General features: G+C 42.5%; 1 protein-coding gene across 2 annotated transcripts in view; it reads left to right on the top strand.

Moving 5' to 3' along the window:
- Positions 1-1,450: 1,450 nt before the first annotated feature.
- Positions 1,451-25,112, top strand: part of LOC131577120 (gamma-aminobutyric acid receptor subunit rho-2) — a 36,679-nt gene continuing 13,017 nt past the window's right edge. Inside the window, exons 1-4 of one of the 2 annotated variants that reach the window (XM_058834549.1) lie at positions 1,451-2,061; positions 10,277-10,383; positions 18,990-19,057; positions 22,966-23,189. In XM_058834549.1, coding sequence (XP_058690532.1) covers positions 1,874-2,061; positions 10,277-10,383; positions 18,990-19,057; positions 22,966-23,189 — 587 coding nt within the window. In that variant the 5' untranslated portion in view covers positions 1,451-1,873. Of the gene's footprint in view, positions 2,062-10,276; positions 10,384-11,833; positions 11,863-18,989; positions 19,058-22,965; positions 23,190-25,112 lie in introns of those variants that run through there. The other variant, XM_058834550.1, reaches the window with a different exon arrangement.

Here is a 25,112-nt window from a genome sequence, read left to right as displayed (position 1 = left end):
TGGTAGTGTTTTTGTTACAGTTTCTTTTGGTTGGTTGATTTTCTTCTTTGTTTTTTTGGGGGGTGGTTTCCAATGTGTTCTTTTTTCTTCTTTTTTTTTTTTTAACCTAAAATCAATATTTTGGACCCAGTGATCTACTTAATCCCTGATAATATTTATTAATACTATGAAAAGGCATATACAAGCAGTAGACTTACAATTGGCAGGGTTTTGAGAAGTTTCCTCTTTGACTGTTTAAATCCTGAAGTAGAAGAAAGTGGGATAATTTTCCCCTTGTATTGTTGTTCAAATTATTTTTCAGCATGTTTATTTCAAAGACAAGGAATTTTAGCTAGCTTTCATTTTGTTTCTGTCAAACATAATAGCACTGACTTAAGTGAGATTCTCATCCTGTTTTTCAGCAAGTATTTATCAAGCTGCCTAGAGCTTTCCTAAATTTTGTCAACTATAGTATGCGTTACTGTTTTGCAACATTAAAGTAGCTATCACAACTTATAAAATAAGGAAAACCCATTTTGTGTATAAGGGAGATGTGTAAATTTAGAAAAAAACCAAAATCTGAGTCTTCTAGCATTTCTCTGTATTGTTGCAGATATATTCTTGTTTGCAGGTGTAAGGGAAAAAAGGTGAAAAAAATAACTTTTGTAAGAAGTTCAGACAAAAGTAGTGTGTATTTGTTCAGCAGTTAGACTTTCTGCTGCAGACCAATTTGATGTCAATATATTAACATCTTTTTACCTAATTTGTCTATTTCATTAGAAATTAAATAAAAACAAGCAAAAACCATACACAAAAAGCCCACACCAAAATCCTAAAAAACCTGTTCAGATCCTGTAGCCTCTAAAATAGAAGCACTGTGTTTCCTCATTGGTTTGGTGCTTGAATCCCTGCACATTCAAGTCCTGCAAATGTGGGCTCACAGAGAGTTCTGGAAGAGGTCTGACCCACAAGACTGTTCCGCTGGGTTTTGAGTCGTTTGCTGCTCTGGAGTCTTTGCTCTGAATGTGCTTTTCTTGTCCTGCAGAATCCCTGCTGTTCCAAGCAGGCTTCTGCCCCCGTACGAGTACCACACACCGGCTGTTGTTAGCACAGCCTGGTGTTGCACGGAGAGGCCATATCAGTGTTGCCCTGTGACTGGGCTCTGAGGAAATGCACCTTAAATGGGTTTTGGAGACAGCCTCTTCGTTGTGATTGAAGAAATAGCTGCTTTTATTTTTAGTTTTGATATTCTTTGATAAAAGTTAAAATGCCTGATTATGCAAATTCCTTTTGGAAAAAATAAAATTAATGATGACTTGGTCTATGTAAAGGCAATTGCATGTATAGATTGAGAGTTACTGTTTTAATTTTCCTTTTAAGTTATCAGTAAATAAAGTCAGCTTTTAAGAGGAAGTAGCTCATATTCTGTCTTCAACAACGTGAAGAGCCAGACAGAAAATAAAACCTCAGCTGCCCTAAATCCGTTAAAATACATACATTTTACAATGAGATATGTGTATGAAACGTGGCACAGGCAGTTACCAGTTGAAAAAGATGCCGTACAGAGGATCAAAAAATGTAGAAAGCCTAATGAAAAGGGACAGCCTGGTTTTACAGTCTGGCAGGAGGATAGCACTGAGATTAGGGGATTGAGCAAAAAGCCGGTGTGCAGAATTGCGGGATTTTATATAATGGCTTTAGTAAGTATCCTTTAGGACCCAGTGGAAATGTTCAGTGAGGCAAACTTGGTGAGTAATGGCCAATCATTAAGTGGTGATGAGAGAAAAGCTCTGAACGCGAAGCCCCCGAGAGCCTGTCGAATGCATCACGCCGGGAACGCAGCGTTTCTGCCACTGATCGCCGACCAACGCCACACGCCAGTAGAGCTGATTCAATGTTTAAGCCCGGGGGGACTTGTACTGCACGAGGTCACTGGAGTGCAGAGTGCTCGGCTCCCATTTCCAGCAAGATGCCTTACTTCGCAAAACTCCTTTTATTAATCTTCTGCTTAGTTCTTCTTGTGGAAAGCAGAAAGCACAGGAGGAGGAGGTGGACGAGCCATCTGGATGTGCAGAGGGCCAGGTAAGGGTTACTAAACCATGTATGTATCTTTTCCTGCAGTGTTACAAATACATTACTGCAGGGATATAAAAACCCACTCTGTCAATGTTTTTGTGTATTGTGTGTGCAAACAGCTTTACAGATAATGTTTTTACAACAGCCTCTAGTAGTATAATCAGTTTTATGTGTAAGTGGACACTTCTGTTGCTAATCTTGGCTAACTGTGACTGAAGCAGGTTTTGCAGAGAAGTTGACTACTTTGGCATGGATTATGGTAAAATTATTCTTAGCCATACATGCAAATTTCTGAGGGTATTCAGAGGAGTTGCAGTTAACAGAGATGTTCAAATGTGCCTACTGCTTAATGTTTCAGCACTGTTTTGGGGCAGGTTATTCACCTGCTTGCTGGGATGTCTGTGTTACTTATGTTCACTTGGAATTTCCCATTATGCTCTGACAATTTGAGATAGGGATGTTGGTTAGCACACATTGTGGTAATAGATAACAAACCCTGTAAGTTAGCCAGCGATTGTAAAATTTAATTTATTTTTTTTTTTAAGAAATACATGGAAGCTTTAAAAAACGTATTTTAAAGTTAAGTGAAAGCACAAGAATGAGTTAAAGGTCTTAGTAAAGTTTATTAGATTTACTGCTGCTGAGATTTGTCTAGAGGTTTACATTAGAAAAGATAATCTTCCAAACCTGCCAGACAGTCCAAAGTATGTTATCCTTTTTTGTGGTTATGTCATCCAGTGGCAATTATATCTTACAAGACTATTCATTGTTTGAAAGGCTCAAAAATAAAATTGGGTTAATCCATCTTATTAAATGGTTTCACTATGGCTGTAAACCCTCAAATTTTCATTTATTTTTGTGGATTTCTTGGTTTATCACTCAGTATTTTTATAGGAAGTGTTGTTACCTGAATGTTTTGAAAAGAAATGTGATGTAATTGGAAGCAAAGGAAACAAAATATGTTACCAGCTTTACACTACTTATTGAAAAAATACAGTGGCATATGCTTTTGGTGACGTAAATGTTAAAAAGCTGAAGCAGCCAGGGCCTGATCCTGAAATCCTAAAGTCAACTGAAGTTTTACCACTGCTCTTCACAGAATCTAAATTATTGAATGAGATCTTTCACTGAACTCCGAAAATATTGCAAAGTCTATATTCTGACGAGGAACAGTGGGGGATTGAACAGTAGCACTTCCTTGCAAACCTTTCTGTGTGGCAAAGATGGTGTGCTTTGAAGTAATAAAATAGTGTAAATCCCACTTTAAATATCAATTTGCTCTGAAGTAGAGCTATTCCCTGCTTTAAAAGTTTTGTACTTTAGAAAAGAAATTAAAGTTTCTACAGTGCTGATATTTTCATGAGTTGTAACAGAGTGGAAGTCAAAGCACTGCTAAAATTATTTTTATAAATACACTATAAAGAATGACAATATTATATCATATTCTGTAGTGTAATAATTTCAATGAACAATTTTCCATCTAGGTAGGATCTGAGGAACTATGCCCTATATGCCCTATATATGTATATGTATGTATATATATGTCTGTGTGTATATATACACACGCATATAATACCTATGAAATGTAGCTATTTAAAATTTTATAAAATCGGGTTTCAGGGATTGCCAAATGAGAATGACATTTTAAATGCAGAGAATTCTGCAATGTTGCAACAAAAAGAAGTGTATGCAGCAGTGTTGTTAATACTTTTATTTTCATACTCAATTAAATTTCAATTTTTATATTTTGGTATTCAATTATATTTATTTTAAATTTTGTATTTATTATCAGTTACATAGACAAAATTTAGTTGTCTCTAAAACAAGAATGAATAGTGGACTATTCTAGTAAAAGGAAACTAAAACTAATTCCTAATCGGGTTTACTAATCGTGTAAGAGAAATTAAAAGAATGATCTTTTAAATCATTTCATCACATTTTCTGCTTAGTGTATCTCTTGCTGACTTACCATAAGAAACAGAGTAAATGTTACAGTAAACTTTGCTTATTCAAGAAAATTTTTTCCTATATTTTGGAATCTACAGTTGGTAGGTTTGATATTTTGTGTCCACTTAGGTGATAAATCAACCTGATCTAAAGATCTTTATACTGATTTGCAAGAATATATCTTGGGTTGTGCAGGTTCAGAACACCTTCAGTGCTGTAGTTTCTTACTTGGACATTGCACAGAGGTTCCCGTGGTGCAGAGGTCCTTCCCCACGGAGCTCTGGGCGCTTGGGCTGGTCCTGTGGGTTCTGGGACAGCTCTCTGCCACCATTCTGTGGAGAAGTTCTTGAGCCTGTGCCTAAGTGGGAATGGAACATGGGGAAAGTCAGGTTAGGAATCCAAATTAAGAATTGCCAGGTTAAGGATTGCCTGTGCATCTTTAATTACTCCCAGTTGTTTGTGTTAATACATTGTAACACGTTAATTTTTCGATGACCGGTGCCTCGCTCAGCATGCTGAATAGATAATCCTTGCTTGATTAGAAACTGCCTTGCATTTCATTTTCTCTTACTCTGGCATCCCTCCCATCACTGATAACAAATCTCTCCTCCTACAGATTGAGGTATACCAAAGAAACAACTGCCCGTGTGCATCACTGCCCTGACTGTTGCCCGAGTCTGCCTCATGTTATGCTCTGGAGAGCCCAGGCTCCACATAGGAAATTGGTGTGTGTGGTCATGGAGTAGCAGCTCCTGGCTTTATACTTTGACAGTAGTTTTTCACATTTTCCATGGTGTACAGTCCCTGCCACTTATATTAAGAAACTGTTTAAAGGATATCAGTGATACTTGTTTGTATGAAGCTGATGTGCAAGATGTACAAACGGAGCATGAAACCAAGGGCTCTAGAACTGTAACAACATTGTTGGTTAAAAAATTTTGCATTTCATTTTGTTTGGAAAATTCAAGCGATTAATTAATCACGAAGTAAAACCTTTTGTTGGAGTAGCCTGGGTAACTGCTGGGCAGGGCTTGTTTGCCCCAGCCTTACCTGCACACCAGAGAATAAATTTACACAGAGGAAGAGGAGTCTGGTGCCGAAGGAAACAGTGTAAATGTGGAAGGGTGCAGGTGCATCTGGGTGTATGTCAGATGGTCTGTGCTGCTATGTTCATTGCTGGGATTTCGCAGAGAGCTGTGCACACAGTTTGGGCTCCTGCTGCCAGAGCAGGTCAGACTTGCTGTGGGTAGTATTGGCTATACAATGTGTGTAGCTATGCTTGGATCTTCCTCAGAGTATCAGCCTTATCCCAAGTGCCAAGCACGTGCTGCTGGCATGTCCAGCACTGAGTTTTTGAAATAGTTTTGGGTACTCTTCAGTAGCTCAGCAGTGGCTGCCTCTCAGAAACGGTAAACAAATGCTGGCAATCCAGCTAGATTATCCAGCCAGACAGAATTTCCAAAAGACAAAAAGAAACTCTGAAAATTAGTCATTTTGTTAATATTTAGTGCTCTATAAAAATTGCCGATTATGCTTCTGGTAATGTTTATTGCTCTGCATAATTGAGAACTCAGGAGACATTTACCATCTCTGTTGTGCCTGTGAATGCCATGTTTCCAGTGACCTGTGCCCACCCGACTCTGAGTCTGCCTGTTCCTCTCTCATACCAGCCATGTCAAGCCTTGTGCTTCAAAAACAGAAAAACGTCCTTTGATATAGAAGTGGTATTGGGCTGTCCATAACTAAAGCTTGTTCCTGCCAGGGTTTTGGGAAGTGGTCTGTCCTTTGGAGAATCTCATCAGAGATGCCATTTTCAGGGCATGCTACATGCCAGCCTTAGGTTGGGATGCAGAAGCAGAAGGCAACCACCAGGACACATCAGCACAAGGCTCAGCACAAGCTGTTTTTCCAAGCATCATTGTACTGGAGCAAGTAGTCTGGTGATCCCTGCTGAAACTGCTGCTGCTGGCAGCAACTTCCCTCCGTTGCCTTGTGGAGCTGCATTTTTTTCCCATTTTTCAGCTGGATGCTGCAGACACATCCTCTAGCCCATGGTACCTCCCAGCCCTCACAGATTCCCTTTGCTCTACGGTGCTTTCTCAAAAAATTTGGAGTTTGTTAGTGCTTCAGTGATTGAAATGTGATAGCCATTTTTACAGGTGTAAGGCTGGGCTGGAGCTCAAGTTCAGGGCACTGCTGATGCTCTGGTGCATCTCTGGTTTGATGTCTCCTGAGGCTTTTTTCCCAACACTGCAGCATCAGCCGGGGTGAAAGAGCAATGTGAAACAAAAGCAGGGAGAGAACATGTATGAGAGCAGTGATTGTGCATGCCCTTTGAGTTTGTGTCTATCCTTTTCCAGTCAGATTTAGTTTTTCTAGAAATCTGGCAGGGAAAGTCACTTTCCTTTCCATCCTGCTCCCAGCATAAACCGACAGATGAGTAACTGTGAAGAATGTTACATCCTGAGGTAGGGCAACAGACTACCTCTTCCCTGAGGTTCTGGAAGCAACAGAGACTGGTGTGGCCACCCAACCCAAGACAGACCTATCTTGTGAAGATGCCAGGCCTTCCTGGAAAACTGAGGCTCCTAAAGCACTTGAACTGGGGGCCCTGACAGGTGTTGGAAAGAAACGTCACCAAAATCAAGGATCTTGATATTCCCAGATTGTCAGAAATTTCTGAACCATATCTGAGCCCACATGATCCATGCATATTAAGATTAAACATACACTCATAACACGATAATAAATTTGGAATTCTCATCTAGGAGCAAGCTAATTGTTATGACAGTCATAAACTGTTCTTGTACTTTCTCTTTTTAATTTAGCTTCTACAGCTGTGTGTTGCAGCAGTCACATGCTTTGGTGGCTAGAAGAACAGGTCTTGTACCTTCCTTGGTGCTGGGTTTACACAGTGTGCATCTTCTCCAGCTTGCTGTAGCTGCTACACAAATTAAATGATGTGTTCACCTAATGCATTTTTTGGATTCTTTTTTTCCCCCTCAGAGAATATACTGAAGAGTGGTAAGATTTTTACTGAAACTGTAGAAATGCTTCTCTGCATCCCAGTATGTAATTGGAACCAAGGCCCCATGACCATGAGGTACCATCTTGTGACCAAAATGCAACCTGAGTTCTCCGGGGAAAGGTGCAGAAAGCTGCCAGATTCTGGCTGCCAACAGCTGCATCATGATCAGGATGGAGACCGTGTTTTGTTTCAGGCTGACAATTTAGCCACTGCCTTGTATCCAACAGCACAAGGACTGTTCCCAATTAGAAAGTTCTTTATCTTGCTCTGGAAAGGTCTGAATGTATAGACATCTGCTCTCTTTTGAGTCCTGCTGAGCTGTTATCTGTAATTTCTCATGCCATCAAGAATTAATTTTCTTTGATATATTTGGCAATAGAAAAAGCATCTGTTTTGTGCAATTGAGACAATTCTGAGTAAAAGTGACCGGAAAAGAAAATATATTAAAAAAATTAGTGCAATAATAGAGAAGATTTTACAGAAGCTCAGTGAACTGTCACCTTCTCTCCTCTTTAAAGAGAAACAATTCTTCACAGAAGTCAGATTTATCAAATTCATGCCCCTTGAATGAAAACTAAATAGTAATAAAATTATATATGAAAAATGTGGCAAAAAAAAAAGACAAAGGGAGATGGGTGGATTTAAATGAATAGTGGTGAATTGCAGAGAGCGCATAAAGTTGAAAGAAACCCTGACAAATCTATGATCAGAAATGCTAAAGACCATAAGTACATCAGGGAGGATTTATGAGATACTGGTGATCAGATTGTCAGTAAAGGCACCCTGCAGGCAGCAGTGTTCAGAGCACCCCTCAGCTCTGCCAGAGCTCTGGCAGCTGGTGTCACCTTTGCTGCAGGGAATGAGATGCTCCCTATGCCAAACAGCAGTGGGGCTGCCATGGGGTACCTGCCAGAGTGGGGCAGAAGATACAGCACAGCTGATGTCAAACACTGTTATAAAGATTTTTTTTTTTTTTCCAAACAAACTTGGTCTTGAATTGGATTAAATAGACAAAAATAGTAATAAATTTTAAAGGCTGTGTAGACTTCCTGTCATCAAAAATATGTCAATACAAAAAACTTTGTAAATGGATTTAAATTGATTAAAAAGGGACTGTCAGAGCTCTTTCTGTAAAATCTGAATTTGCCATCATAATACCTGAAGAACTGAGCATGAACTGATGATTAAATGATGGTTATTAAATGCAACCCCTGGCTCAGGATGTGCCTGAAAACCTCTTTTCTTCCTAAGACAGTGTCCGTGTCTCCAGCCAGCCCTCTGAAGCCTCTGCAGCCACAGACTGTTTTCAGCAGCTCTCCTGTGTGCTGTTTGCTGTTTGATGATTTTTAAAGAATTGATCAAAATGTAGCATTTCAGTGAGGCTGAGACATTGATTTACAAGATAATACTGCCAGGGTTTTCCATACTAATTCCTCGTACAATGTTCAATCCAATGTTTTATTGGATTTTTAATTAGACTTTTTTACTGCCTTCTTTGAGGAGAGAGACTTGTTTGAACATTCACTGGTACTTTGGCTTTTCCCTGATAATTAAAGTTAAACAGACACAGGAAGATCCTTTTTCTGGACTTCCAGCTTTTCAGGCACAGAGGCTGTGCAGCGGACGGTGAGGTGGAATGCTTCGGCAGCAGCCCTAACTTTGCAGCCCAACAAAGCTTCCCCCCTGCAGCAAGCAGTTAAAAGCTAAACTTTTGCCTCCAATCATTCCCATTAGTGGTTGTGCTCGGTTTTACACCCCTGCTTTTAGGTAACCATTAAACCAGCCTTGTAGGGAGGGCACTTGCTCTGGCTGGCTCTTTCTCACAGCCGGCAGGGAAAGAGGCTCTGACATCCCAAGTGAAACAGGAGCCCAAAATAACCTGAGGGAGATCCAACCTTTCCTATGTAGTATGTGCCCTGGGATACACAGGGTTATATTCGTTCAAAACATCTATTTGATACAATTATTTTTAATTTCTGTTGCTTCCTTTTCACCTCCTTATTGTAAAGAAATAGGTTATTGATGTTAGCAGCAGCTATCAACACCATTTAGGTTTCATCATTTCTTTTTTGAAATGAGTGCTCCAATGGGAAACTTCCCTTCTGATTTGTGCTTTATGCTCCCTTTGGCTCATACTTATCAAGCTTCATATTTGAAGGGAGCTAAGAACATCCCTTTCCAAACCCCAACTTACGAGTGGGATGGTTGTTTTATAAGTTCTGAATTCTTGATCAAGCTTTAAGCCTAAGTCTCTTTATTTTTCCTTCAAGATTTTCTGTTCTTTATTTTCAGTAATATTTCTTTCATACAGGAAAAGGAACCTGCACCTTTTGTATAAAGTTCTTTCTATTTATCATAATTATTTTTAGTAAGTTACTGGAAACAGGCTAATTACAGCAATACTTACAACGTTGTCAGTTCTTATGTCCAGAGCAAAGGGATTGAGGAACCTTAATGGTCCAAGTCTTCCGTTTGCACCACTGGAGAAGAGTCAGGGATGCTGATCTGGATTTTCTTCCAGAAGTGCATGCAGTTTGTTTGTCTGATGGTTAGTTATCCTGCACTTTTCTCAGGGGGTTGTTGTCATCCTTGCTCCACTGTTATCATATAATATCTCAAACAAAATGTTAGAATTTTTCCTACCTTGATGTTCAGAAAAGTGAGGGACTGAAGGCTTCTTTAGATAAAACTCCTCTCTTCCTGCTGTTGTGGGGAGGAGTGGGTGGTTTTGTTGCTGCTGAAAGCCAGAAGACCCTCTGTCCACACAAACTGCTGGCACTGAATTGGTGAAGTTCATGGGGCAGTTTCCAAGTAGTGTATGACATTGCGTGACCAGCATTGAAAAGAGCTTTTTCACGACAATATTGCCTTGGTACCTGGCCAAATCCTGGCCAGGTAACGTGGGGCAGCCAGCTGCTTCTACTGCTCTCAGCTGCGGCACTTGCTGCATCCAGCTCCCCTGTGAGATGCTGTGCACCCTGCCCTGGGAGCCGGGGTGTCTGGGGCACAGGGAGCACCGTGTCCTTGGAGGGGGGCAGAGGAAGCAGGGCTGCCTGTGGTGCACAAAGGTCTGGGTTAATGCTGTGGGAAGGCAGCACTGGGTCTATGTTTTGGTGCTGGCAGACTCCCCACAGTCCCTGGCATTGTGCCTGCAAAGCTGCTGCTCCTGTGGCTCCGAAATCGGGCTGGCAGTTGTGGCACTTGGGCACAGAGACATCGGAACAATGCTATTGCTGTCTTTTGCAGTCACATCTTTAAGAAGAATCGTGACTTGACCAAAGCCTGGAAAGGAAAGACAGACCAGCTTCTCAGAGTCGATGAACATGACTTCACCATGCGGCCGGCCTTTGGAGGTGAGAATAAAATGCTTCCCTTGATTTTGTGCTAATCTAATTAAGAATAATCTAATTATCCAATTAACAATCTAATTAAAAACCAATCAAACAAACCTCTGTCCAGATGCATCAATGTGAAGGAGAAAGACTTGGTGTAGGTTTAGAGAGGCCTCATGGTCATCCCCATTGACCTCTGTGCTCTGTACATTTCCTACATTCCTTCCTGTTGCTGCAGTTGGCTCTGATTTTGGCTGGCATTCCCCAGGACTCAGGATGGACCCTCACAGTAAGTGTTTCACTCTCTTGAGAAGAGGAACAAGCTGCAGGTTTTAATATTCACTTGTGGTTGTGAAGTTGCAATGAGCTTTTCAGCTGACATGATTAAAATGCAAAGTAAAGAATTCATTGGGTGGATAATAGCCTGTCATTACTAGGAGAAAATGGAATACTTTTGTCCAAAAAAAAAACTTGTCTCAAACTCTCATAAGCAAATGAAAGAGTGGGAGGGGAGACCTCTGCCAACTTCACTTATGCCTTCAGTCACACCCAGATACAGGAATGTGCTTTCCTGACCTTTCCAGACTCACTGCTACAGAGATAAGAGGGTACCTGAACAAAAACTGCTGAAATACCAGTATGGCAATCCCTCTTCTGATTACATCAATAACCAAATCCTTCCAGAGCTAAGGACAGAATTTTCTGTAGTTTCCACTGAATGACTAATGCTGCACCCTTTGTCAGCTGGCCATCTAGGGTGAAGTATTACCTCTCCCTGCCCAGTGGGACATGCAAGTGTTGTGCCCTTTGCACCTGGTCCAAAGAGCAGAGCTTCTCACACCTGCCTGTTCCTGGTGTGGCCGAAAAGATGTTTCTTGCCCCTCAGTGCAGATGTGCCGATCTGAGAGCACAGTGCTGACCCCTGCTCACAGTTTATATATGTATTTTCAAACTCCAGAGTTCAAAACCTGTCATCAACAGTGCTTCTGGCCCCTGCAATGTTATTTACCAGCAGCTTGCAGTCCAGCCTAAACATTTGAGGTAACTATTTTGCTAATCGGTGATAAACTTGATATGCTACTTCTAGGGTTGAAGAGTTTGCCTTAAACTGCCCTCTGGGTGGAGCATAGGCAGATCTCCCTGGGGCTGTGTGGGAACACACTGAGCCCTGGGTGCAGCTGAGGCTCAGGGATGAGGTCTGGGAGCTGGCTCTGGGGGCACTGGACTTCTTTATAAATCATCCGTAAAAGTGTGAATTCACCAAAGTTCACATGCTTCCCTGAATCCCAGGTATGCCCTCCACTACCATAATGTCAGAGGATGCTGTCTTAGGCTTTCTGATTTATTTTCTTTTTTTTTTTTTTTCTTCTTTTAGCCAACCTCAATTTTTGGAGCTTGGGTGTTGACTTCTGAATGCCTGATATAGACAAACTAAAGGTGCTGATCTGTCCTCTCTGCAGCTGATCTGTCCTCTGGATAAAAGACCCACTGGCCTGATGGGTGGGATGATAGGGCTTCTCTGGGAGGGTATTTGGACTCCCTACCTTGACCCAGCTGGAGACAGATGGGGAGCCATGGTGATTTTTTAACTTTTTTCCCCCTAACGGTGTATTTCAGGGCATCATGCCTATTTTGGGGGGAAGCTGCGGGGTTTTGTTCTGTTATGCTGATGGTTTGGTGCCTAGTGGCAAAATACACTGTATTTCTGGTAACAGATCTGAATTTATCTATTTCCATCAGGGTCCTTGAAGAACACATTTGAGCACAGGTCCCACTGAACAGACACACATAATTACACAGTCACTCTTCTAGTGTTAATGGAACTGCATTTTAATCTCTCTTTTGCTCTGTTTTCCCATGCTGCCTCCCATTACAGCATCAAGATTCTTCTAGAGCCAAAATTTGGAATAATGTTTATAAAACCAAGAAATACCCTAAGAGCCTTTGCTGAGAAGGTTCCTTTTTTTATAAAGGAAAAACATGATGTTTTTTTTAAATTCTTGCTTAAAACCTCCTTAACTTGCAGAGATTCTTGGGACAAAGGTGTGGAACTAGCACAGTGGTACTGAAATTGCATGTGATGAGGAGCAAAGCTTTGGAAACAGCTTTGCTGAGGCTCCAGCCTTGGGAAGCCTGACTCAGATGCAGAGGTAGCGGGTGCTACAGGTTCTTGCTCAGCTGCAGAATTGCACGGTGTGTTTTTAGTGACAGATGATAAGCCTAATGGAAAAAAAACATAAAGGAAAGGGAACAAAAGTCTGGTAAGATGTGATCCTCATAGTTTTGTCTGTAATGTTATCCGTCAGGCAGTCACAGTGATTTGCTATGCACCATGAGTCCTTCCAGCTTCTTGCTGTGGCAGTGTCAGTCAAACTGATGTGGTCTGACCTGTGGAGGATAAAAAGGCTTTTGTACTGCAGAAATGGAGAAGAGGAGCCTGTGGGATGCACATGACTCTAACTGGTTGCTGCCCTACAACCCTCTCTGCTCTAATTGAGATTCCAGCTCTATAGCATTGCATCGAGCCTGTGATGTTACCCTGCAGGTGGGAAAGGCACCTCACTTCTGCAAAATTAAAATAATACCACAAGTAAGTTGTGAGTGGCATTAAGACTAAAAGAAACCCAGTACTGTTGATGGTTCCCAAGTTTGGTGGGCCAGCCTGCAACTCCACCTTAAGCTAAGAAGGGGACAGGGTATGAGCTGTTTTATGGTGGCCACGGTGACTCTTGCTGGTCTGCAGAGGACAGTCAGCAAGCTGCCAGCCCAACACAGCTGTGACCAGTGGGCAGAGCAGGCTGGGGTTATGCAAGGTGAAATGTAAAAAACAACCAGCAATATCAGAGAAAGGTGAAGGGTTTTGCAAGAAAAAGTATCTTTGTAAAGAGCATGTGGGCAAACAAATGTTGTATAAGTTCTGTTATTAACAGCCCAATAAGCATGGCTATCTTGTCTGTCCTCAGCCCATTAGAGACAGGCAATTGGGTACAGAGGCAATGACAATTTTTTTTTTTCTCTGCTGATGGTCAAAGAGCCTCCATAAGCTAAAAGAGACTGCAGGGTTTTTGACCCTTAGGGAGTTATCTCCATGTCAGTGACCTTGTTCTAGCTAGCAGATGTTCAGGTATTATTTACTATTATTAATATTTAAAGATTATGTAAATGTTTGTTTTGCTGCCTTCCTTAAACACCCATTTTAAGCATTTCATTTATGACATCTCATATTTTACAGGGAGCCTGTGAATAAGCAGCTTTAGTTGATACTTAAAATAGCTGTATCTTCTTTATTGAGGACCAGCCTAATGCTTTATTTTTATTATATTTGCTCATAGCCGAGTAGCCTAACATCAGCTGGTCCTTGCTGCCCTTTCTGGGCAGTGCTTTTGGCAGGATGGATGAAGAGTGAATAAAGCACGAGTAGTTCACTGGGTGTTAGTGACAAGGGCTGGAACAGAACTTGCTTCTCTGCTGATGAGCAACCATCCGTGAGATGCAGAGAGATGAAGCCCTGCAGTCATGGGGCAGGTGATGAGCATGTCCTGATGCTGGCTGCCTGAGAGCTGTCCATACCTAAGAGGTCCCAGTAATTTTTAAATACATTCATTACAAAGTAAATAAACATACACACACAAGCTCTTTTGCATCTTGCAGACATGGGATGTCTTACAGATGTTTGCAGTCTCTCTGGGTGTGTACAAGATACCTGTCAGAAAAGAAATCTCAAACCTACTCATTTCCCATGTCGATATTTTTATCTCAGGGCCTTCATCTGCCTCCCTCCTTCAAAGATGTATGAGCGGACACTGTCTCAGAGAGAAACAACAAGCCTTTGAAAGCACTGCCAAAGAGAAAAATTAAAGAGATGTCACAAAGTTCTATTCTCCAAGCTGGAGTGGAAAACTGACTCCAGGCATCTTCATGGTAGCACGCTGTTCCCTATCTTCCAAAGCCTGATCCAGTGTTCAGAAATAAAAGCCATGTTTGTGCCCAGTTCTGACTGGGAACTGACTCACATTTTGAAGCTTTCATGCTGCTCATCAGTTAGTGTTTTTAGGTGTGGAGACACACTGGGATGTAACAGGCTTTAATGTTGGGCTCCTTCTGAAGTCATTCCTGCATGGGACTTGTGGAAACCTCCTGGGTTCCCTGGAGAGGTTAGCCCGAGGCCAGACATCCCATTCAATCTGGGGCAGTTTGATACTCAAACTGGAGTTTTTGCAATATGAAACAAGCCACAAAGTCTTCTTTGCATCAGAACCAACCCAAAATTCCATTAATTTGGCTGATAATTTTCAGAGACTCTGAAGTGTGGTCTGAAAAACTCTGCTGGACTGCAGGCTCTGAGCAAAGCAGCACTGCTTCCTTTTATCAGCTACATCCCCAGCTTTCACATGGATCCATTTAGCTTCCTGTCCAGCAGTGAACATCCTAGAGAGGAGCCTGAGCTTTGAGATCTCTCCAGTGTTAACGTGGTCAAGCCTTTTGTTGCTTATAATTCTCTAAGACAATCCTTCTATACTTCCTCTTTCTGAAGAAAAGGTGAATATTGATAAAATACTGTTTATAACAAAGAAAAACTTGTTGATGAGGGCTTTTTTGCATCTAATGCTGTAATCAAAGTTAATTGTTCTGTCTACCAGTTCAGTTTGTCATATACTGTCTGAGCCGTCTTTGTTCCTTTACATTCACACTCTCATCATACTCTGCTCCCTCTCAATACAGAGGGTTTTTTTTCTTTTTTGCTCATCCCTAGTGGCATTTGATGAGGAATTTGGCAAAACACCCTGAGCCTCTGTGGTTCAACTGTTCAGTTGCCAGAGGGACAGGATTAAAAAGCTAGCAGTTCCTAATTGACTCCATGGGTTTTTGAGATCAAAGATCTCCTGACATTTCTCTCTGAGTGACCAACAGCCATTTAATTCAATGGTATGTGCTGTAGCCAACATGACCTTCAAGGAAACCCAGGGTTTGTTTATGTGGTTTAAAGAGGTCGTTTCTAGACAGGGCTTCTGCTTTGCTTCAGAAGCTGCATGCACTTTCAGTGTTGCCTGCATCAAGTACCTCTGCAAAACTGCATCTTACTGGAAGTTTTGTAGAGTGATGGGCCGAGTGAATATGCAACTATCATTTATGCTTATTGCTGAGAGCAGCACTTGGTGACCTTTTGATTCCTGTCACTACCTCACAGGCAGCAACATTTGCACTGCCCCCACTGGCCCTTCACTCACCTTTCCCTGCTCAGTCCAGCTTCTTGTGTAAACCTTCTCCAGAGGGTCTTGGTGTCTCAATGTATCCTCATTCCCATTTGTGTGCTCTCCCATTGCCTCAGCCCCAGGTGTTGAACGAGGAGCAGGGAGAAGGAAAAAGCAGTGATTAATCCTGCTGATTGTAGTAGGAGTTTGCTCAAAAAAGGCAGAGTAAATATTTCTGCAGATAAATTTGATTTACAGACTTATCTTTACATTTCTGTATTAAGCACTAAACATTTGAGTCCAGTGTTCAAATAATTTCTCCCTCTCTCTATTACAATCACTTTTTGTGATCATCTCCCAGATTTGTGATTAACTGCAGAAAAGACACCTAATCCAGCCTTGGACCTCTTCTCTCAAGGGCTTTCCAGACCATCCAGCTTAACATGCAACACCCTTTATTTTGGGTTTAATAAGGCTTCATGTCAGCTCCAGAGTGAACCTTAGGCTTTGTTCTTGCAATGAGATAACTGCTGGTTATTGAGCATTGGATGCAGGAACATGAACAAAGTAAAGAACATGGACATAGCATTTTATCTTCAAGAACAGATAGGGAAGGAATAGTAGAGCAGGACAGATACCACTTGGCAGTGTTCTTATGTTTATGGGTTTGTTTTTTAGTTGTTTGTTGTTATTTTTTGGTTTTTCTTGAATCTGTGATTAGTGTTCAGAGAAGCAGAGAAATTGCAGCAGTAAATAGACTTTGAGCGGGTGTTGATTTCCTGAACCAAAGCTAAATTAAGGATTAGTACACAGAGAGTCTCTCTTGCAGTTGTGGGGGGCTGCCCAGCATGTGTTGGGCACACAGCCCTTGGCTTGTGCTGTTTCTCTGTTGATTGTACTGCACATCAAAATGTCTCTTGTCACCACAGATACAGTGCTTTTTGCTACCTTGTTTAAAAAAAAAAACAAACCAACAAACCAAAGCATGTTTTACTGAGCAAGAGAAATGTCATAGAAAAATTCTTTCTCTTGGTTGCAAATGATTGCTGGCAATTTTTTTAAAGTATGTAGTGCAGAACTGTGTATCTGAATGTGACATGCAGGTGTTAGTAAGCATCTGGGAGTCATCTCAAAGTGCTGGGTTAGCCAAGTTTGAGCTTCATTGCTGGGGGCAGCAGTCACTTAAACTGGAATTGGTGGTTCTGAGGAGCCTGGTCCCGCTCCACAGGGCTTGTTCAAGGGGCCTGTTCCCAGCACAGCTGCTGACAGACACTGTGGGCATAACAGGCTGGAGCTGTGCATGTGGGAAGGGGACAGTGTCACCATCAGTGCGCTCTGCTGTAATCAGGTGAGGCTGGTTTATCAAAGCCCTGACAAACCTGCACTGGGGCTGCTCAAAGCTTGTCTTGTGGGCATGGGGATCAGCCTTTCCCTACTGAGTCTGAGTTGGTGCTCCTTTCTCCTCCAGCAGAGGCAAACAGAAGGCTGTGTTCAAAAGCCCTGAACATGTGTGGGAGCCTGTATGTGCTGCTGCACGTCCAGGAGCAGGATGGAGAACAGCTTGCAAAAGTGTGCTACTCTCTCAGCAATATTTCTGCTCTCTGGTTAGACTTGTAGTGTATTCCAAACTTCAGTGTGGTCTTGAGGAAGATGCTATTCTAGCTAAATGTATGCATGCAGCAGGCTCTGCTGTTTGTGGTGCTGCAGATATGGGTCTGAGTCCACAAAGGAACTGAGGTGTGTGGACAAGATTTCTGAACCTGAGAGAATTTCAAGCTCTCAGGAGCTGATTGTTCCCAAGGGAAGTCTTTTGGGAACTGTTTGCTCTCAAGGATTGGTTGTGTAAACCAGGTTTTACCTTCCCAAAACAAGACACAGATGTTCTGAGAGTGTTTTCTCTCTTGTCCCATCAGTGGGATGAAAGAAGTGTTGTTCCTTCTACCAATCAGGGTAACCTGACTATATTCACAGAATTCCTTGTACCACAGGGTAACCTGGATCGGAACACCTTATATTAAGGTTGTAAAACCTCGAAATAAAAGCTTCTCTGCCTCATGAAAAAACCTCTCTGGTTGTTGCAATTTCTCAGAACCTTCAGTCTATACTTCATGTCCTCTAATGACAGAGGTGCATCTTATGTGTTGTCTGACTGCTAACCAGGCCCAAAATCTAGGTGCTAAAAGTCTTTGCAAATCTTCATGGAGGCAACTATTGTCTTTGGAAAATTAATTTCTGCTGGAGAAGTCTCAGACATGTCTGCAGAGCTTCTGCTTCCCTTGGCATGGTCTGTCTCAGTGCTCAGGCTGGAGGCACCTCTGGCTGGGGTTGTCAGCATGAACTCTGTGAGTCCCACTGCCACACGCACTGAGAGCACCAGGCAGCACTGGATCCACCTGGACTGCTCCTCAGCAGCTCCTGCTGAGCTACCCTGCTGGCAGCTTGGTGCGCTTGTCTCAGTAGGCACTTATCACCAGAATTTGGGAAAAGCTGTGTGAGGGCACACTGCAGGGTGTCGCCCTGAAAACTAAACCTTCTGATCTTGTTTTCATAGTTTTAGTAACTTTCCCAGGAAAGTAACTATAACATAAGGTGTTTATACATTCCTTCAGAAACGTCTTTTGATGGACATTTCACATGACCAGTGTGATTGGGAAAGTGGTAACTTGATTATTCAATCCCTGGTAATTGTCAAAAATCTAGAAATACTGGAGTCAAAAAATAAAGTTACTTCTTTTTCCTGTCATACCACTGAGATGTGCTCATGTGAATCATTCCGTGTCCTTTAGTGGCAGTGGGGATCTTGAGTCATCTGAGCAGGTGCTGGTCATTAATGAGCAGCAGTCTAAAGTGAAGTTTTGGTGCAGGGTTTCTAGTAATAGAGGAGTGTGCATTCATTATGGGATGTTCTCTGCTTATTTACTCTTTGTGAACTCTCTGGCTGCTAATTTTAAAACTACTGTGGAAAACTAGCAATATCATATGTGATATGAGTCAAAATGGTGATGGGCTCTTGAGAGATTAATGTGGCTTGCCTTGTTGGTAAAAAATGAGAAATGTCCAAAGAAGAGATCATTTCTTGCCATGTCTTCATCTTGGTCCCATGTCCTTGGGGCTAAATTTGTTCATAAAGGCCTAAAATTTAAGATGGGATGGCTCAGTTTTTAAAAACATAGGCAAATGTTTCATCCAAACTCTGGATTAACTGGCAAGGGCTCAACATTGCAGCATATGCCAAGGAGAAGATAATTCGATGTTTCAAAAGGGCCCTTACATGGTTATTCACTAACTCTTTCCTCAGCCCCCTCCTGAAGAACCATTGACCGAAATGTACAACATAAGCTCAGAAATATTTGAATGTCACCTTAGAAGTGCAAATTAAATGCAGATGATATGAAAGAACATTTATTTACATATCTAAATCTCATTCTCTTCCAGGCCCTGCGATTCCTGTTGGGGTGGATGTGCAAGTTGAAAGCTTGGACAGTATTTCTGAGGTTGACATGGTATGTAATCCTCTTCTAAGCCTGTTACTTCTAATCATGAAAAGACCTTCTGACTTGAAACCTGTAGGCTTGTAATTATTGGTCAGATGAAAGTAATAGCAGCACCTCTGAAATTCAAACAGGCTGATAATCAGAACCAAAGGCTTGATCAAACCAGATGATCAAAGCCTTACCTCTCTACCTCCAGATAAAGATTAAAAGCCTGAAGAGAAAAGGAACCTTGAATGGGAGAATAATCACCGCCGTGAAAGATCTATCAAAACTGAAAATATAAGCAGCTGCATAGGAAGGTTTGAAGCTATATGGTAAAATTCACATAAGCTGTGCTTGCTGCAGGAGTTAACCATTCAATTCACATGAGTGCTCACACACACTTCACTGTTTGGTTTTGGGTTGTTTCATGATGATTTTTTTTATTTTAATTGTAGGAAATGGAATAAAAATACTTGAAAGAGAAGTGGAAAGGGGAACATAGAGGACAAGAGGAAGCTTCTGGGCTCCTTCCTCTTTCTGCCTTTTCCTCCCTATTCTTGTTCACCTTTTGTGGTCTAGACAAAACATAAAGACAAAGGAAGAGCTTTAGGTTGAGTGGTTTTTAATATGGTGCAATTATATCTTCATCCCATTTTGGAGGGGTCGGTTTAGATGACATTTAAAGGTCCTTTCCAACCCAAACTATTGTATGTTCTGTGGTTAAAAACCAGGTGGCTTTCCTGCCTGGATATTGAAAGAGGGGGTTTGGGGTATGCATACAGTGAGGTGTGTGGGAGGGAGCTGTCAGACGGGGGGAGAACTGGGGCTGTAATATATCAAGATAATGCCAGAGCAGCAAAGAGCCCTAATTAGCGCAACTCACAGTGCTTTCTGTCAGGATTCAACAAAAATCTTGCCTGTCAAAAGCCTTTGAGGTCAGTTCTCTCCCTTGGTTGTTGATAGTTCCTATTTTCCCAGCTCATGACAAGTACTTTCTACAGCAGTTGCTGGAATATCTTTGGGGTGGAAGAATGTTCTCCCAGGTCAGTCTGAGTTATGTTGGTGTGTTTTTCCAATAGACTGTCCCAGCATGGGTTTGAAGGGGAGAGTGGGCAGTAAGTTCTCTGCATGGCCAGGGGGTCGGGGCTGGCTGTGTCTGCAGCAGGGTTCCCTCCTTGTCTCCCCCTTGCAGGCAGGACTTGTTTCAAACTGCTCTGAAGTGGCACTGAAAATCACTAGGTAAGGGCAGTCCTTACCTATCACTGCTTGAGCAGGCACCTGGTGCCCCAAAGAAGGACTGGACTGAAGCATCACCAGCCACAACCCACTGTATCTGCAAGACTGTGCATGAGAGTGAGAGCAGCCAGGGGCTGTTTAAAGCATGGAGGTTTAAAACTGGTGCCTGTCTGGTTGACATGGAAGAGCTGCTGCTGTGTCCAGTGGCAGGACACTCTCTTGAGGCTGCCTGGAGCATAGAACAAACACGAAATATGCTGCCAAAATTGAGGTACTTGTGTAGACTCATTGGCTGTGCCTCTGGCAGGTACTATAATTTTCCCATTTTTCTTATTTGAAAACACTGTTTTCCAAGGGACTTTCCTATTTGTGAGTGCTGAAATAAACTCCTTTTCTTGCTTGTGAAGAAAGTGTGTGATGGTCAGAAAGGAACAAGCGGTCAGCATACTGCCTCTTTTGAATCATGCCATGAAAAAGCCTCCTTAGGTTGGATTTTATACTTAGAAGCTGTTGTCAGCTGCCACTTTGTGTTTGCAGCATTTGGTGTACCGTATTGGCTATTTGGAGAGAGAAAAGGGCTGGAGGTGAAAGATGAGAAGCTTCTGTTTGTTGAGACAGGGAAAGGGGTGGCCTGGAAAGCAGTGAGATCCTTCCTGTGCTGTGTCTTCAGACAGCCTCTTCCCCCTTCTCGACATGGCTGTAAGCAATGGCTGATGGTCCCTGTTTCCCCGTGCCCAGAGGCATTTTGCAGCCACAGCCTCAGGCTGCCTGGCTGTCCTGGTTTTGGCTGGGATAGAGCTAATTTTCTTCTTAGTAGCTGGTACAGTGCTGCTTTTGGATTTAGTATGAGAATGATACTGATAACACAGTGTTTTGTTTGTGGCTCAGCAGCGCTTACCCTGATCAAGGACTTTCAGTGTCTCATGCTCTGCCAGTGAGGAGGGACGCAAGAAGCCAGGAGGGAGCATGGCCAGGACAGCTGACCTGAACTGGCCAAAGGGATATTCCACACTACAGAACATCATGCCCAGTGTATGAACTGGGGGGAGTTGGCTGGGAAGGACTGATCACTGCTGGGGGAAAGGCTGGGCATCTGTCAGCAGCTGTATTGTACGTCACTTGTTTTTCTGGAGTTTTACTCCTTCTCACTTTTCATCTTCCTTTCCATTACTCTTCTTATTACTATTTATTTCAATTATTAAACTGTTTTTATCTCAACCCAATTTCTTCTGAGTCTACTCCCTATCCCATTGGCTGGAGGTGGTGCGAGAGAAGAGTGAGCAAGTGTCTGTGTTGTACTGAGCTGCTGGCTGGAGCTAAACCATGAGAATGGTCCTCCTCTCCTGGAGCCCTATGTCCCTCTATCTCATGTCATGGCCAGGCAACTGGTAGCCCTGAATAGCCAGGCTCTTCTTTACTCCTTTTTCTGACTTCTACCATAACACGCACTGACTCCTAAGAAAGCAGCAATTGTGCCTCTTTCTTAGTTTCCTTTTTCCCAGCTCTAATCAAACTGATGAGCTTGACGTCTGGCCCCTGAGGCTGACTCTTCTACTAGGTTGTAACCTAAGCTCTGCCAGTGGCAGTAGTTGCTGGAAGTGTTTCTTTGGGACTACAGATGTAAGGAAGGTGGCCAGTGGCCAGTAGGGAGCAGGAGCTGGCAGCATTCCTGGGATGAGCAGTGAGGGAGGCTGGGACCAGTCTGATAAGGTGGGGACCTGCAGGTGGGTGAAGAGAAGTGTCCCCCTGGCCAGTCTCTGCCATGGTCAGAGAGACAGCTGTCTTGCCAGCTCTGTACTGTGCCAGGCAGCAAGGCAAGGACTGGCACTAGAGCTTTCTTTGACAAATTAATGCAAAACCTACTGGCAATGTGAGGCTGTTGCGAGACAGCCCTTTGAAGCAGAGAGTCAGGGTGAGTGATTGTCACTGTCACCAAAATGACTAGTTGTGGTTTGAGAAAATGGCTGCCACATGGTTAGGGAGAGACCTTGGCCTTTGTTGCTGCCTGCACAGGCTTGGCAGCTGCAGCTCCCATAATCACTTGCTTAATTGGGAATATAAAGAAAATAAGTGTATTTGATTGATCTCTCAGCATGAGAGTGGATTCAGCTCTAAAAGCAGCAGCTGCCAAGTTAGGATCAACAAACAGATGTTTTCCTTTATGTGACTGAAGCTCCTATCCCATCAATAAGCCTAAAAGGGAACTTTATTTACACACTTACATGGTAGTGTGAGTCTCCCCCTCACTTGACTTCCCTCACTTGGTTGCTGTTTGCAACAGTTTAGTCCTTTTGGGTATAAATTGTTTAGTGTATAGCCTGACCATTAAGCTAACTTTCAGTTTTTCCTCTTGATCATCCTATTGCTACCATAGTCCTGTAAGATAACTTTGCCAGAACTGAAGAATCATTTCTGCAGGGCATTGCTTCTCTTGGGGCAAATTTATATTCCCTTTGGGACTGAACATTACTGGGTACAGCAATAAATTCATTAGTTGGCTATGCTTTGTTTTGGCTGAAATTATTTTGTCAGGAAAATCTACTGACAGAGAGCATTGACCTAGGAAAGAATCAGGAGTTGAGAGTGGAGAGATCTCATCTATCTGGTGGGAGTGAGTTTTCTTTCTGGTGTGTCCTAGCTGTAGAGTGCAGCACTGATAGACCTCACTTCCATTTTTGATTCTCTTTCCTTTTTTGCAGGATTTCACTATGACCTTGTACTTAAGGCACTACTGGAAGGATGAACGTCTCTCATTTCCCAGCACCAACAACAAGAGCATGACCTTTGATGGCAGGCTGGTGAAGAAGATCTGGGTCCCTGATGTCTTCTTTGTGCATTCCAAGAGGTCCTTCATTCATGATACCACCACGGACAACATCATGCTGCGAGTGTTCCCTGATGGGCACGTCCTCTACAGCATGAGGTAACGGAGCAGCCCTGCTTGCCCTGAGCATCCCGTGGGGCTTTGCTGCCAGTTTTAATCCAGGCTTGACTTTTGTGATCACCAGGATTGCTGCTGCCAATCCTGCTACTCCCGCTGCTGATGCAGAACCCTGTTTCCAGAATGTCCAGTACAAAATGCTTTGCAGGAAACTCTGAGAAACCATGCTGTGGGCAGTAACAGGATAATTTCCTCCTGGGGGAAGCATGCCCCCAACTCTTTGCAGTCAGTGGAGAGCTTAGTCAAGCAGGAATGTTCATCCCAGGGTCAGAGTGTGATTAAACTGGAAGCTGCTGATATACCAGATGGTGACCTCTATAATTATCCTATTTTCCTTCTTGTTTGTCTAGAATATTTTTTTTTAGTTGTGGTGCTTTCCTGTTGATGTAAATGTTTAAGTTTATTGAAGCTGCAATGGCAGTATTAAAGACATCCTGGTTTTCTAGTAGATTTGTTGGCTGGAAGAATCCCAAGTGGTGCCTGTCATGACCTGGAGGGTTATCCATCCTGTGGGTGTACACAGATCATGATTGTGGGTTTGCAGGATGCTGTAATACACAAGGACATGCAGGCTTAATGCTCTAAACTTCTCTATGTTATTACAGATTATCAAAAATACCACAAAAATCACCACTAGCAAGTAAACTGCCACAAAATCACCACTGGCAACTGTACCCATGATTAATAAAGTATATATACTATGACTGTATATCATACTGTTGCAAATTACAGTCAGCAATCAGTAATTTAACATCCATCAATCAATCATGTGGCAACAGCCAATAACTAACCAGGGTATTTATTGTTACAGGTCACTTTACATTGGTGGAGCAACTCATCCACAAGATACCCTCAGGTACACTTAGGACAGGTCGCTTGTGTGGGTGCACACTACTGGTATCAGGTGATACCACTATCAAGCGATCCAGATCATCCAACAGAGGGAAGAGCAAATGGAAACAGCCTCCAAAGTGTGCTCAGAGGGGACCAGTGAGACAGCAGAGTCTCATTTCAGAGATGCTCTGAGTCATAGGGTGTGGAGTCAGCCAGGTGTCCTTGGTGGGTGTCCAAGAGCTGGTAGAAAGTTCATGCTCTGAATTCAGCCTTCTAAGGAACAGAAAAGTATGTGCAGCATGGAAAGGTCTCAGAGAAAGGCTTCATTTTGGATAAAAATTTATGGCCTCCTTATATCCAGAGAGATAAGAGGGTGTAGATTGCCACCACTTCAAACAGGCAATAGATGCTGGTAATTTTTATTTTTCACCTGTGACAGACAATAGGTAATGATGTTTTCTGTTCTCTCAGACCTTTTTTTATTTTCAAGATAATTTCCCACCTTTTTTGACAATAAAATTCCTGTTAAATCACTTTTTTTTTTGCAGTTATTGATGGTATTTCAGGACGTCTCCAGTGTCTAGGTGCCCTATCTGCATGTCAGAGGTCAGCTGTGCTTCTCAAGGATTTGTCTTGTTCTCAGGCTGGAAAACCTTTCTCTGTCCATATTTTTCATCAGACAGGTTTTTTTGCTCAGTAGTTTCCTCTTCTAACCAGGCCACCTTTATGACTGCTCACATCAGCATCCCAGCAGATTTAATTTCGTTCAGAGGAATGAAAAAAGAGAACTGGAGAAAAATACACTGCCAGAGGAGAAAAGTGCCCCCCAAAAAATGGGCATTTCCCCAGCACAGAAAACATGCTCTCAGTGTACAGTGACCTTTGAATATTTTGTAGCTGAAGATTTCTGTTCTAGGGTCTTTCTGGAACTTATTCAATTCAGCTATGGTAAAATGATTTTCAAAAACTTGGAAAGGTTTTCTATTTAGTTTACTTCTGTGATCTGTTGAGGAGGTGCTATTACCCACAAGAGAGAAGTCTATGAGTTAACCACAGCTGATTTCACAAGAG

This window comes from Poecile atricapillus, chromosome 3 (assembly GCF_030490865.1).
Source record: "Poecile atricapillus isolate bPoeAtr1 chromosome 3, bPoeAtr1.hap1, whole genome shotgun sequence".
Classification (NCBI taxonomy): domain Eukaryota; kingdom Metazoa; phylum Chordata; class Aves; order Passeriformes; family Paridae; genus Poecile; species Poecile atricapillus.
Note: the sequence above shows the minus strand (reverse complement) of the source record. Positions and strands in the feature narration are given on the sequence as shown.